General features: G+C 46.1%; 1 protein-coding gene across 1 annotated transcript; it reads right to left on the bottom strand.

The window, feature by feature from the left end:
• Positions 1–666: 666 nt before the first annotated feature.
• On the bottom strand, positions 667–14,367 carry LOC133399233 (GPI mannosyltransferase 3-like). The gene is made up of 13 exons (XM_061670611.1): positions 14,139–14,367; positions 13,882–14,051; positions 13,661–13,784; positions 8,981–9,097; positions 8,793–8,898; positions 8,590–8,720; positions 8,366–8,506; positions 8,225–8,276; positions 3,898–4,109; positions 3,738–3,802; positions 1,891–2,095; positions 1,074–1,251; positions 667–986 (listed from the first exon to the last, which is right to left on the bottom strand). Exons 2-13 carry the CDS (start codon positions 13,991–13,993, stop codon positions 840–842), a joined length of 1,590 nt encoding a protein of 529 aa, XP_061526595.1. The 5' UTR covers positions 13,994–14,051; positions 14,139–14,367; the 3' UTR covers positions 667–839.

Raw genomic sequence — 14,367 nt, 5'->3', positions numbered from 1 at the left:
CTCCCAAAAATTGAACGCTGTCTCAAAGTCTCCATGTGGATGTTGTGTTCTTGGCCCAATAAAACTACCATTTAAAGTTTACATACAGCAAGGCACTGCTTCTCAAAGCTTTGACACAAATACCACCTGAAAAACTAGTTGCCTGTCCATTTACCTTTTCCCTTCTTGTGCTCAAATTTTTTTATTTTATATATGCACTCAAAGGACTGTCCATATCTGCAAATTTCCTTGTATATTGATTTGCCGTAATAAAGCTTGTGATCCTGATTCCCACTAATCACCTTTTGCGTCGCCCACCCCCCAAAACCTATAAAGTATACTGTAAGCTACTTGCCATCGGTAAACACAAAATAATAACGTCAACATCATTCATGCAAATACTCACAGCTGATGGGAAGATGTTTGGCAGGAGAAGTGGCAGTACCGGTTCCTCACGTGGGAAAAAAAAAAAAGGTACGCACAGGTATAGCGCTGCTATCTTGACTAGACTAATGAAGCCGGCGGGTTTTGAATGGATGGCAAAAGAGGAGGAAGCCCGTGCGCCACTTGAAGGTGGGTATGTTGTTGAGGTAAAACTTTGTAACAAATATTATACTTGCTGCCCATTAGATAGGATTCTGTCTCTATCATGACGAGAATGCTATTATGACAAGAATGTATTAATTGTTTTCAGAAGCTGTTTTGGATATGCTGCTTTACTTCATTTTTCTTTTCCCAAAGAGAAAATGTGAACGTTGCACAATTTGTAAATGTTTTGATGCAATTGTATTCACTTGTAAAACCCAATAAACAAAGCTTGAGAAAAAACAAAACAAAACAAAACAAAACAAAAAACGAAGTCAGAAATGGCCGCCAACATGTTCCAGTGGTGGTCGAGGCCTTTCATAAATAAAGATTCTTCTTCCAAGTCCTCCCTCGGGAAAATGAGTGTTAAATATGTCTGTTGTTTTTGTGTAGTTGTTTTCACCCAGAAATGCTGAGATTTTCTACAATATAAAGATAAAAATAGATCAGCATTTACTAACGTGTCTGCTTTGAAAGCGACACTTGACAGATTTGTCTGCACATATTACCTTCTCCATAACGTCAAAGAGAATCAAGTGAGTAGGAAGTGAATGTGCACGCGGATAAGAAGTTTGGAGCCAGAGAAGCGGGTCCTCGTTGAATCGGTCCGATTCGTTCACGTAGTCCGCCTGGCCGAGATCGGGTGGGCACTCGAGGAACCGCATCTTTAGTGGGCAGTGCACGTGGCTGCAAGGGGAGGCAAAACCTTCAGCTGCCTGTTCCAGGTCTCCATACAGCGCATCCGGAAAGATTCAGAGCGCTTCACTTTTTCCACATTTCGTCATATTATGGTCTTATTCTAAAATGGAATACGTTCATTTTTCAGTTTTGAAAATGTGTTAAGAAAAAAAAAAGAATAATTTCCTTGGACATGCACATATAAAAAGTCTACTATGCTTTGGGGCTGTTTTTCTTCTGATGGAATTGGCACCTTAATCAATATGAAGGGAATAAAGAACAGTCCGAAATAGCAGTCAGTGTTAGCACAAAACGTTCAGGCCTCTACCAGACAGAAAAGGTAATATAAGAAAATACCTGCTGGAACAGCTGAGATTCACTCATTTATGTAGATGAAAGAGGGTGTGCACGCTTGTGCAACCTCATCTTTGTTTTCAGTTTAGTTGTAGAGGTGGTGGAAAAGGTTTTCTTAAACCACAAAAACCTGGCATTTGAAGAGGTGTGTATAAACGTTTTATCCACTGTAGGTATTCATAGCCTTTACCATAAAGCTCCACTTTATAATAGGGCTATAACCTAACAAAATATGGAATAAGTGAAGAACTCTGATACTTTAGATCCACCGTATCCCATTGTGCAGTTTGGCACCTGTAGTAAGGCGTGGAGTGGCAGGACATGGCGAAGAGGATGTCCGGCTCTGAGACGTTGCGGCAAAGTGCGTGGACGTGGCTCATGATGTCCAGAGCGCCGCGTTGATGAATCAGGCCTGTGTATAGGGCTATGAGCAGGTTGGATGCTAACAAAAAACTAGCGGCTGCTCTTCGCCACGTTCTCATACGGGCCACCGACGCCCCTGTTAACAGACACAAATGGTCACATGGGTCATGACCGAAAGAATAAGATTGCGGATACAAGCAGCTGAAACGGGTTTCCTATGTAGGGTGCACAGGCTCTCCCTTTGAGATAGTGCGAGAAGCTCGGTCATCTGGGAGGGGCTCACCGTAGAGCCGCTGCTTCTCTACATTGATATGGGCCAGATAAGGTGACTCGGGCATCTGTTTACGATGCCCCCTGGACGCTTCCCTGTTGAGATGTTCCATGCACGTCCCACCGGGTACAAGTGTGTATAAAGGGGAGAACTGAGTAAGTGCATGGGGGGTGGAGGAGATGTATCAATGTATGTGAGCCTATATATGGGCATATGTTATAGTATGTATGTATAGTATACTTCTTGATGGATAATTTGTCTTAGGTAATGGTAAAGGGATAGGATTTGTATAAGGTAATTGACTAGCTCCTGTTCAGACCAGCAGTCGCTACAAAGTATTTCCGTATAGGATACTTATATTGTAAAGTTTTCTTCATTTATTTCTACTGCATGTTCGAAATGAAAAGTTCAATTATTCATCATTAAATTAATTACAACACAACGAGAATTCACTCATTCACTTTCCGTACCGCTTCTCCTCACAAGGGTCGCTGGCGTGCTGGAGCCTAACCCAGCTGACTATGGGCGAGAGGCGAGGTACACCCTGAACTGGTTGCCAGCCAATCGCAGGGCACATATAAACAAACAACCATTCACACACATCTATGGGAAATTTAGAGTTTTCAATTAACCTACCATGCATGCTTTTGGGATGTGGGAGGAAACCGGAGTACCCGGAGAAACCCTACGCAGGCACGAGGAGAACATGCAAACTCCACAAAGGCCAGGCCGGATTTGAACTCAGGTCCTCAGAACTGTGAAGCTGATGTGCTAACCAGTCGCCCATTGTGCTACCACAAAGAAAACTGTGTAGCAAAAGTGTAGTAAATTTTTTTTATGTACAACAACTTTTTATACACACACATATACACGTAAAATTTAGTGGCATGTTATTTTTATTTATTAGTGCAGGCTGATAACTGCAAGTTAACTCTGTTGATTCTGCTGGACCTTAGTGCTGCCTTTGACACAGTAGACCACAATATTCTATTAAACAGACTTAAACACCTTCTTGGCCTCTCTGGCACTTTACGCAAATGGTTCTTATTCTACATCACCGACAGAACTTTTATGGTAAGTCTAGGTACGTGCTCCTCTGAAATCCATGAAATAGCATGTGGTGTGCCACAGGGATCAATTTGAGCCCCAGTCCTATTCAACTTGTATACAGTATACTTCCTCTTTGTGGTGTCATCAGGAGGCATTTCTTATTTTTTAACTCTGTGTGTGTGTGTGTGTGCGTGCATGTGCGTGTGTGTAAGTGTGTGTGTGTGTTTCTGTATGAATGTATGTCTCTATGTGGATGAGTGGGAGAAAGGGATTGATTTAAACTATAGTATATAATACACTTTGAGATGGATATCATTGTATGAAAAGTGCTACATAAACAAAGCTTCCTTTGATTTGAATTTTATTTTATTTTTTTTTTTTGTTATAGCAGCCAATTTAAAAACAGGCATGGAGTCTATTAGGACTAAAGTTGTAAAGGGTTGTGACAGGGACTTACCACAAAAGATCATACAGAAGGGAAGCACAGGGTAGATGAATCTAAACTCCTTGTGAGGAAGCAAACTGAAAAGAATTCAAACATGCCACGAGTTTAATAGATGGATTAATATTAGTAGATCTGAGGGGAGAGCGAGCGAGAGAGAATTCCGATGCTTTACCTGTATACGCCGATGGTCCAAGCAATGGTCACAAGCAGAATTCTGTACCTTTTGTAAGCGAGGAAGCATCCGTAAAAAAAGAACAGTAGATGGGGGCCTATTATGACGGGGAAGCCCTGAGTGAGGTACCAGTGCCAGGGGTGTGTGCCGTATAAGTTGGCCACTCCGTCCAAGACGTTCACATTCAGGAAGTTGAAATGCACGAAGATCCACTACACAACAGAAAACAACTGACGAACCAAAAACATCCTTTCATTTACATACACGTAGACGCTGGTCTTAAAACCAATCTCTTGACTCGCATACTCTATTTTTCCTTACCTTTTTGCCACTTGATAGTTTTGGGTTTTTAACCATTACCGTAATAAAGTATATGATTACAGCAGAGGCGATTCTGGGATCAGAGGCTGCGAAGCTCCCAGACACCCAAGATAAATTTCACTTTATTTTTGTACATTTTAACACAATTTCATTCCCACATCACACTTTTTAGGAAAGTCTTAACTGTCAAATCTGATACAGTAAATGATATTTAAATGTTATGCCAAAGAGAAATGGATTGGAATTGTAAAATAAACACATTGTAACCCTAATTTCTGGCGGAAGACAACTCATTTTGAATTGAAAAAGCATCACTCATAGAGTAAGCATTTTTTCTGGAGTAAACCAGCATCCTATTGCGCCATAAATACCAAAGATGGACTGTAGTCTTCGAACCTTTATTTGAAATGTCAAACACATCAATAGCAGTTGAGTTTTGTGAATATTTTGTATACCAATATGTGAACTCGTCTCATAGCTCCGCGGTCTCTGAGCCCTAAGAGAAGTAGTAATGTTAATGGGATTCCACTGTCAGAAAGCTATTCAGTAGCACCTTGATTTTAATGTTATCACATGTACATGACCTAAATAGATTCATAGCTAGAAAAAAAACATCAACTGCTACATAACAATATTAACAGTGACCTTCTATTAAATGCAGCAAAAATGAAGACTGGTAATTTTAATAGCGTGTTGGTATTGGGTGGTTGAAGTAAAGAAATGTGCCTGCCACATGTCCTGGTTCAAACCGGGTACGTCCTTTTTGTAATTTTAGTAACTTGTATTTCTGTATACACAGTATGGCAAATGGATGTATTTCTGTACTGTATTTGTTTTTACATGTCTTGCGTTGTTTTTAAATGCATTTAATCATATAGAATTTTTAGTTATCTTGTGTATGAAAGGTAAATACAGCTGTATTGCCTTGCGTTGCGTTGAAGTTTTCAGTCACATTACAACCAGTATTTTGTCTTTTTTCAAATGAGGCTGAAACTGTGGCTTTTCATCATATGTGTTTAGTTGGATGTTGTCAAGCTTGTACACTACTGTCATAGTGAAATATAACTTTCAAAAATGCGAAATATATTTGTTAAAAAGTACACTGTCCGCTTGCTAACTGAATCATGTTGCTGGTTTTATTCTAAATCTCACTTGAGTTCTAGACAGGAGACGCCCTGCTGCAATATGATTGGGTACTCCACCCAGGCAGGAAGGGTGGGCTACACAGATAAAAGGGGATGTAAATATACACATTTGGTCATAATCATAACTAGAGCTGTGGGTTGGGTTACTGGCAGGCAAATCGACACGTTTGGAAAATTTACAGGTGTCACACTTTAGCAAACTTGAAGAGCGAGAACATGAGAACTGCATGACAGTTTAGCGCGAATGACTCAAAATCAGTCTGGCATGCATTCCAATCGCTGACTAATTACAAGCGACGATCCCCCCAAGCGGAGAACAATAGCCCACTAGCCAACGACTTGAATACCTTCTACTGCAGATTTGCAAAGGACAGTTTCACTCCACACACCCACCCGGCCGCACCCGCGACCACAACCACACCTCTGACTTCTGCGTTAACCATCCATGAACAGGATGTGAGACGCATCTTCAAACAACAGAAGATTAACAAAGCGGCAGGACCGGACCATGTGTCCCCATCCTGCCTCAAAGTCTGCGCGGACCAGCTCGCTCCAGTCTTCACTCAGATCTTCAACAGATCTTTGGAAATGTGCGAAGTTCCATCCTGTTTCAAACGCTCCACCATCATTCCAGTCCCTGAGAAACCTGCAATCTCTGGTCTGAATGACTACAGGCCTGTCGCTTTTGACATCTGTGGTCATGAAGTCCTTTGAACCACCTCAAGAGTGTCACAGGTCCCCTGCTGGACCCCCTGCAGTTTGCCTACCAAGCGAACAGGTCTGCGGATGATGCAGTCAACATGGGACTGCACTTCATCCTAGAACACCTCAACAGTGCAGGGACCTACGCGAGGATCCTGTTCGTGGACTTCAGCTCAGCGTTCAACACCATCATCCCTGAACTCCTTTCAACCAAGCTTCTCCAGCTCAGCGTCTCACCTGCCATCTGCCAGTGGATTTACAGCTTTCTGACGGGCAGGACACAGCAGGTCAGGCTGGGGGAGGCCACCTCATCCACACGCAGCATCAGCACTGGGGCGCCCCAAGGTTGTGTCCTCTCTCCGCTGCTCTTCTCTCTCTACACGAACGACTGCACCTCAGCGAACCCGACTGTCAAGCTCCTGAAGTTTGCAGATGACACCACTGTCATCGGCCTCATCAAGGACGGTGACGAGTCTGCATATCGACATGAAGCGGAGCGGCTGGAGCTGTGGTGTGGCCGACACAACCTGGAGCTGAACACGCTCAAGACTGTAGAGATGATCGTGGACTTCAGGAGGCATCCTTCGCCACAGCTGCCCCTCACGCTGTCCAGCTGCCCTGTGTCAACCGTCGAGACCTTCAAGTTCCTGGGAATTACAATCTCTCAGGACCTGAAGTGGGCGACCAACATCAACTCCGTCCTCAAAAAGACCCAGCAGAGGATGTACTTCCTGCGGCTTCTGAGAAAGCACGGCCTGCCACCGGAGCTGCTGAGACAGTTCTACACAGCGGTCATCGAATCAGTCCTGTGTTCTTCCATCACAGTCTGGTTTGGTGCTGCTACAAAAAAGGACAAACTCCGACTGCAGCGGACAATCAAAACTGCTGAAAGGATTGTCGGTACCCCCCTACCCACCATTGAGGACTTGCACGCTGCCAGAACTAAGACAAGGGCGTGCAAAATCCTCTCGGACCGTCTGCACCCCGGTCACCAGCTCTTCCAGCTCCTTCCCTCAGGTAGGCGCTACCGATCAACGCAAACTAGAACTAGTAGACATTCCAACAGCTTCTTCCCTCTTGCGATCAACTTCTTAAACACCTAACCTATAATTCCATTACAACAAGCTGGAAAGTTTTTGACTTGAGTTCGTTGTCACATTTCTGTGGGGCCAATTATGTATTACTCGTGCACTCACTGTAGTTGTCTCGCCATGCTGCACTATTTGCATATACTGGCCACCCATGCCAGAGTAGCATCTGCTCCATTTGCACACTGATTGAGGAGTATCTGTAACATTTGCACAACCATCATTGTCCCAGATGATCGCACTACTCGTCACTTTAAACCGCATACACTCCTTGAAGTCTCAGCGCCCTTTGCACAATGTTCATTGCACCGGACTATTGCAATATTAGTCATTCGAACTGCTCTAAGTGCTAGAGGACTCTGCGTCTTTTTGCACAATTGTTTTTTGTCAATGTCTTTATGTCTCCAAAGTGTTCTGTAAATTGACTGTCTGTTGTACTAGAGCGGCTCCAACTACCGGAGACAAATTCCTTGTGTGTTTTGGACATACTTGGCAAAGAAAGATGATTCTGATTCTGATTCTGACAAAACAAATTTGTCTGTGTGGCAATGGCAACAGAGTGTGACGAAATTACAAAGGTATGATATAAAAGGATTTTGATCAATTTCCATATTCAATGTCTTTAGATGAAAAACCCCAGTTATGTGCAGCACAAAAAAGGACGAGGGACGGCAAATGGCCCCCGGGCCGTAGGTTAGGTGTTATTGTAGTATTTCTACTTTATAGGGTATCATATAGTAATAGTAGTATACATACATACTACTTATGTAAATACTAGATAAGGGGCAAAATGCTACCATTTAAGGGCAGTCTGGACTCCTGCACTGTAACTGTGGCCGCACAAAAATGCAAATTGTTCGCATTGGGGGTACTACACATGTCCTAATTTTCATAGGCCGAGGTGTAACGTAGCCCAAATAGCTCTTTGATAAACTGAAAGCATGTCCTGTTTTGTGGCGACATCAGAAAAGCTTCAATAAACATGAAATCCAAGGGAAAATCTTAGGTTTCATTGTCATACGATTGTGTAAGTGTACTTAAGGAAGTGTTCAGTGAGTATGTATGTTTCACCTTTTCATAGAAGATGCGGTCGATTATGGTTGAAATCACAACGGCTGAAGCCCTAGAGAGGAGACAAAAACATTTTTACCTCCAAAAAGACAAAACAAAACAGAAGTCAGAAGCTGTGTACATATATGAAACACAACGAACCCAATGGGAATGTAGTCATGAACCACGAGTCTCAGTTTGTTTTCATCCTGCCAGAAATGGTGGATCAACAGCGGAAGCCAGACAATCAGGGCCGTCGGGCGAACAATGATCGCTAATGCAACGAGGCTCAAATATTTTTTGCTTGGGGGGGAACAACACGAATAAGGTGTCAGCCAGGAATCCATGGCACATATATATCGAGATGTTTACGACGTTTAGGGGACCTGCTGTGTGTTTTGGATGCTGGCAGGGGGAAGTAGCACAGAGCCAGGCTAGTGATGGTGGTCTCCACGCTGTTGGTCAGCGTTCTGCTGCAACTATACCATGTGTACCACGAGCACAGATGGCAGAAGAACTGCACACACGAGAACACAACCAACATGCGATGGAACTGACATTCACCCAAGACAGAAACATGTATCGTTACCGTCCATTTCGCGACGTCTCGATCTTCCAGTTCTCTGAGGAAGAAGAAGAATTTGAAATCTGCAAACGCTGTGATGAGTGCTTGAAGTTGTCGGGGCAGCCAAATCTGCAGGGAAAACTAATTTGAGTAACAAATCACAGCTGACCAAAATATGGCTGAAAGTAAAGACAAAAAAAAAGACACTTTCCAGAAGATACACAGAGTCACAGTGTATCCAGTGTAGTATTTTATAGATGGCCGCAAAGAAGAGAGGATAGGTGAAGCCTCTTATGCCCTCCTTCCATTCCCACGTTAGATGGCCATAAGTCACACTGTTAAGGTTTTAAAACGTAATAAAAATAAACAAATCTGGCTGGTTTAATTGTAATTAGTACAATTTGTTTTTAAACATTGAGATCCAATTTTTATTCAATTTACATGTCAAATACAGTTTAATCAAATCCTTAAGTATTTTTTTACTTTCCTACATATACAGTAAGTGCAAATTTAATATTGAAACTGCATGTTATTGTGGGTTACAAGAAAATTCATCCATCCATCCATTTTCTACCGCTTATCCGAGGTCGGGTCGCGGGGGCAGTAGCTTTAGCAGGGACGCCCAGACTTCCCTCTCCCCATCCACTTCATCCAGCTCTTCCGGGGGGATCCCGAGGCGTTCCCAGGCCAGCCGAAGGACGTAGTCTCTCCAGCGTGTCCTGGGTCGTCCCCGGGGTCTCCTCTCGGTGGGACGTGCCCGGAACACATCACCAGGGAGGCATCCAAATCAGATGCCCCAGCCACCTCATCTGGCTCCTCTCGATGTGGAGGAGCAGCGGCTCTACTCTGAGATCCTCCCGGATGACCGAGCTTCTCACCCTATCTCTAGGGGAGAGCCCGGACACCCTGCGGAGGAAACTCATTTTGGTCGCTTGTATCCGGGATCTTGTTACTTCGGTCACGACCCCCAGCTCGTTACCATAGGTGAGGGTAGGAACGTTGATCGACCGGTAAATCGAGAGCTTCGCCTTTCAGCTTAGCTCCTTCTTTACCACAACGGATCGATACAAAGTCTACATCACTGCAGACGCTGCACCGATCCGCCTGTCGATCTCCCGTTCCATTCTTCCCTCACTCGTGAACAAGACCCCAAGATAGGCCCCAAGATACCCAACAAGACCCCAAGATACACACTCAAGACCCCAAGATACACACTCAGCTGCGAAGATACACACTCAGCTCTGACTCCGGTCGTACAGGGACCGAACAGCCCGTATCAGGGGGTTCGGTACCCCATACATCTGAAGCACCCCCCACAGGACCCCCCAAGGGACACGGTTGAACGCCTTCTCCAAGTCAAAAAAACATATCTAGACTGATTGGGCAAACTCCCATGCACCCTCGAGGACCCTGCCGAGGGTGTAGAGCTGGTCCACTGTTCCACGGCCAGGACAAAAACCACGCTGCTCCTCCTGAATCTGAGATTCGATTTCCCGATGGACCCTCCTCTCCATCACCCCTGAATAGACCAGGGAGGCTGAGTAGTGTGATCCCCCTGTAGTTGGAACACACCCTCCGATCCCCCTTCTTAAAAAGGGGGACCACCACCCCAGACTTCCAATCCAGAGGCACTGTCCCCAAGATGTTGCAGAGGCGTGTCAACCAGGACAGCCCCACAACATCCAGAGCCTTTAGGAACTCCGGGCAAATCTCATCCACCCCCGGGGCCTTGCCACTGAGGAGCTTTTTAACCACCTCGGTGACCTCAACCCCAGAGATAGGAGAGCCCGCCTCAGAGACCCCAGACTCTGCTCCCTCATGGGAAGGCGTGTCGGTGGAATTGAGGAGGTCTTCGAAGTATTCTCCCCAACGTCCCGAGTCGAGGTCAGCAGCGCCCCATCCCCACTATACACAGCGTTGATGGTGCACTGCTTCCCCCTCCTGAGACGCCGGATGGTGGACCAGAATTTCCTCGAACCTATCCGGAAGTCTTTCTTCATGGCCTCACCAAACTCCTCCCATGCCTGAGTTTTTGCTTCAGCGACAACCAAAGCTGCATTCCGCTTGGCCAGCCGGTACCCATCAGCTGCCTCAGGAGTCCCACAGGCCAAAAAGGCCCGATAGGACTCCTTCTTCAGCTTGACGGCATCCCTCACCGTTGTTGTCCACCAACGGGTTCGGGGATTGCCGCCACGACTGGCACCAACCACCTTACAGCCACAGCTCCGGTTGGCCGCCTCAGCAATGGAGGCGCGGAACATGGTCCACTCGGACTCGATGTCCCCCGCCTCCCCCGGAACATGAGCAACGTTCTATTGGAGGTGGGAGTTGAAACTCCTTCTGACAGGGGATTCCGCCAGATGTTCCCAGCAGACACTCACAATATGTTTGGGCCTGCCAGGTCAGACCGTCATCTTCCCCCACCATCGGAGCCAACTCACCACCAGGTGGTGATCAGTTGACAGCTCCGCCCCTCTCTTCAGTCTGATGACACGACCACAAAGTCGATCATCGTAGTGCGACCTAGGATATCCTGGTGCCAAGTCCACGTGTGGACACCCTTATGCTTTAACATGGTGTTCGTTATGGACAATCCGTGATGAGCACAGAAGTCCAATAACAGAACACTTCTCGGGTTCTGATCGAGGGGGCCGTTCCTCCCAATCACGCCCTTCCAAGTCTCAATGTCATTGCACACATGAGCATTGAAGTCCCCCAGCAGAACGATGGAGACCCCAGCGGGAGCGCTCTCCAGCACCTACTCCAACGACTCCAAAAAGGGTGGGTACTCTGAACTGCTGTTTGGTGCATAGGCACAAACAACAGTCAGGACCCGTCCCCCCACCTGAAGGCGGAGGGAGGCTACCCTCCCGTCCACCGGGGTGAACCCCAACGTACAGGCGCCGAGCCGGGGAGCAATAAGTATACCCACACCTGCTCAGCGCCTCTCACCATGGGCAACTCCAGAGTGGAAGAGAGTCCAACTCCTCTTGACAGGACTTGTACCAGAGCCCAAGCCGTGCGTGGAGGCCTGTCCGACTATACCTAGTCGGACCTTCCCGACCTCACACACCAGCTTGGGCTCCTTCCCTGCCAGAGAGGTGACATTCCACATCCCTAGGGTCAGCTTCTGTAGCCGGGGATCGGATCACCAAGGTCCCCGCCGTCGGCTACCGCCCAGCTCACACTGCACCCGACCCCTATGGCTCCTCCACACATGGTGAGCCCATGGGAAGGGGGACCCATGTTACCCTTTCGGGCTGTGCCCGGCCAGGCCCCATGGGTGCAGGCCCGACCACCAGGCGCTCGCCTTCCAGCCCCACCTCCAGGCCTGGCTCCAGAGGAGGGCCCCGGTGACCCGCGTCCGGGCAAGGGAAACCTGAGTCCATTTTTTGTCGTCATCATAAGTGGTCTTTGAGCAGTGCTTTGTCTGGTCCCTCACCTAGGACCTGTTTGCCATGGGTGACCCTGCCAGAGGCATAAAGCCCCAGAAAACTTAGCTCCTAGGATCATTGGGAAACACAAACCCCTCCACCACGATAAGGTGATGGCTCAAGGAGGGGTACAAGAAAATTAAATACTTTATACCATCCATCCATCCATTCATCTTCTACCGCTTATCCGAGGTCGGGTCACGGGGGCTGTAGCTTTAGCCCAGACTTCCCTTTCCCCAGCCACTTCATCCATCTCTTCCGGGGGGATCCCGAGGTGTTCCCAGGCCAGCCGAAGGATGTAGTCTCTCCAGCGTGTCCTGGGTCATCCCCGGGGTCTCCTCGTGGTGGTCTCATTGCTCTCATTGGAGCAGTTCGCAGCCGAGTGTGAAGCGGCTGGGATGAGAATCAGCACCTCCAAATCTGAGACCATGGTCCTCAGTCGGAAAAGGGTGGCTTGCCTTCTCCAGGTCGGGGATGAGATCCTGCCCCAAGTGGAGGAGTTCAAGTATCTTGGGGTCTTGATCACGAGTGAGGGAAGAATGGAACGGGAGATCGAGAGGCGGATCGGTGCAGCATCTGCAGTGATGCAGACTTTGTATCGAAGGAGCTAAGCCGAAAGGTGAAGCTCTCGATTTACCGGTCGATCTACGTCCCTACCCTCACCTATGGTCATGGTCATTTTATACCTTTTAGGAATAAAATTTTTGTCTCGTTTTTCATTAACACTGAGGCCCACTGCTGGTCATGATGGTGTTAGATGAAAGCCTAGTATATTTTGAGGTTATACTTTGTTTGTCATGATATTAGTTTGTGGACTTTAGCATTGTTTTGAATGTTTAGTTTTGTCTCATGTTATATCTTGTTTCCCTATGTCTGTTGTTCATGTCTGGTCAAATCGTAAGGTTTTCGTCTCCACCTGTTCTCGTCAGCCCTGTTCCTTGTGTCTACCAATCAGCTCCCTCCAACCACTCGTGTCTCATCCAGGTGTTCCTCGTTTTTTCATCAATTAGTTTGTATTTAGTTTCCTGCTTTCTTTCTGTCTGTGTTGATTCAATGCTGTTGCTTTTCCTTTCATTTTACAACACGTCAAGTTTCCCTGAAGTTTGCAGTGATGAGTGTTTTGTTTCACAGTGTTTTTTTTGTTACTTTGAACCTTGTGTTTTGGAATTTATTATTGTTAATTTAATGTTTGTGTTTCATGTGCTTTCTTTGACTTTTTGTTTTAAAAATATATCTATTTTTTGTGTGCATCCTGCAGTCCTGCTTGCCTCCCTGCTTCTCTGCATTTGGGTCCAACCTTTGTCTCTACACCACACGACCGTGGTGTAGTAATTTTGAGAACCACTGCTCTAGACCAAAATCAACTGGGAGTCCACACACCTGCAACCCTAATAAGGACAAGCGCAATAGAAAATGCATGGACCGCTTGTGTAAAAATGAATTGCGTTGAAAGGATATTTGAAGGCCATGTGATGGGCGACCTCCACTGACTGCCAGTACTCATCTGGAATGAAGCTACTCTGAACCAGGAAACAGTTGATGACACGGAAAATCACAGAAAACACTGCAAATCTCAGCACTTCTGTATGGAGCAAGAAGAATGACTTTACATTGGAGTGAAAAACAACAATAACCACAAGCTAGTTATACGATGACATCACATCCATCAGGAAACCCACCTGTCCTAAGACTAGCATGGTCTTCCTTTTTGAACAGTAGGGACTCGCTTTTCCCCAGTTTCACATCCTCTTTTTTTCTCCCGAATCTCGAACGCTGTCTCAAAGTCTCCATGTGGATGTTGTGTCCTTAGGCGTGACTGCAGACAAGCATACAGGTAAATACCTGTATGCTAAGAAATTCAAGTGAAATTTAAAAATACTCCATAAAGATCTTGAAGATACCAAACTGGCATGAATGAAAAAGGCAACGACTTAACTTTTTTTTTTTTGTGTGACAAAGCTCAGTGAAATAGCCTTCAGCGCTTCTGCGTCTACGCTGACTTTCAGTGTGATGTTATCAGCCTTCAAATCAAAAGTTCTGCAACTATTTGCAACTGGTCGGATCCCATTGGAGTAATTTAACAAAGTCTCGGTACCAAACAAAGCAACAAACGAAAAGACTAACGCAGAGCACCACTGACAAATAGTAAAAAGAGTCTGTGACGA

Source organism: Phycodurus eques, chromosome 2, assembly GCF_024500275.1.
Source record: "Phycodurus eques isolate BA_2022a chromosome 2, UOR_Pequ_1.1, whole genome shotgun sequence".
In the NCBI taxonomy this organism is placed as follows: Eukaryota; Metazoa; Chordata; class Actinopteri; order Syngnathiformes; family Syngnathidae; genus Phycodurus; species Phycodurus eques.
The sequence above is the reverse complement of the archived record's forward strand: the minus strand, read 5'-3'. Positions and strand labels throughout refer to the sequence as shown.

What these genes read in the sequence shown, in the direction of transcription:
- LOC133399233 (XM_061670611.1), bottom strand. Translation starts at nt 13,993, where the DNA reads ATGGAGACTTTGAGACAGCGTTCGAGATTCGGGAGAAAAAAAGAGGAT. An exon ending in CCATGCTAGTCTTAGGACAG is followed by an intron (nt 13,785 to 13,881) that starts GTGGGTTTCCTG and finishes TGCTCCATACAG; the next exon opens with AAGTGCTGAGATTTGCAGTG. An exon ending in TGTGACTCTGTGTATCTTCT is followed by an intron (nt 8,899 to 8,980) that starts GGAAAGTGTCTT and finishes GTTTTCCCTGCA; the next exon opens with GATTTGGCTGCCCCGACAAC.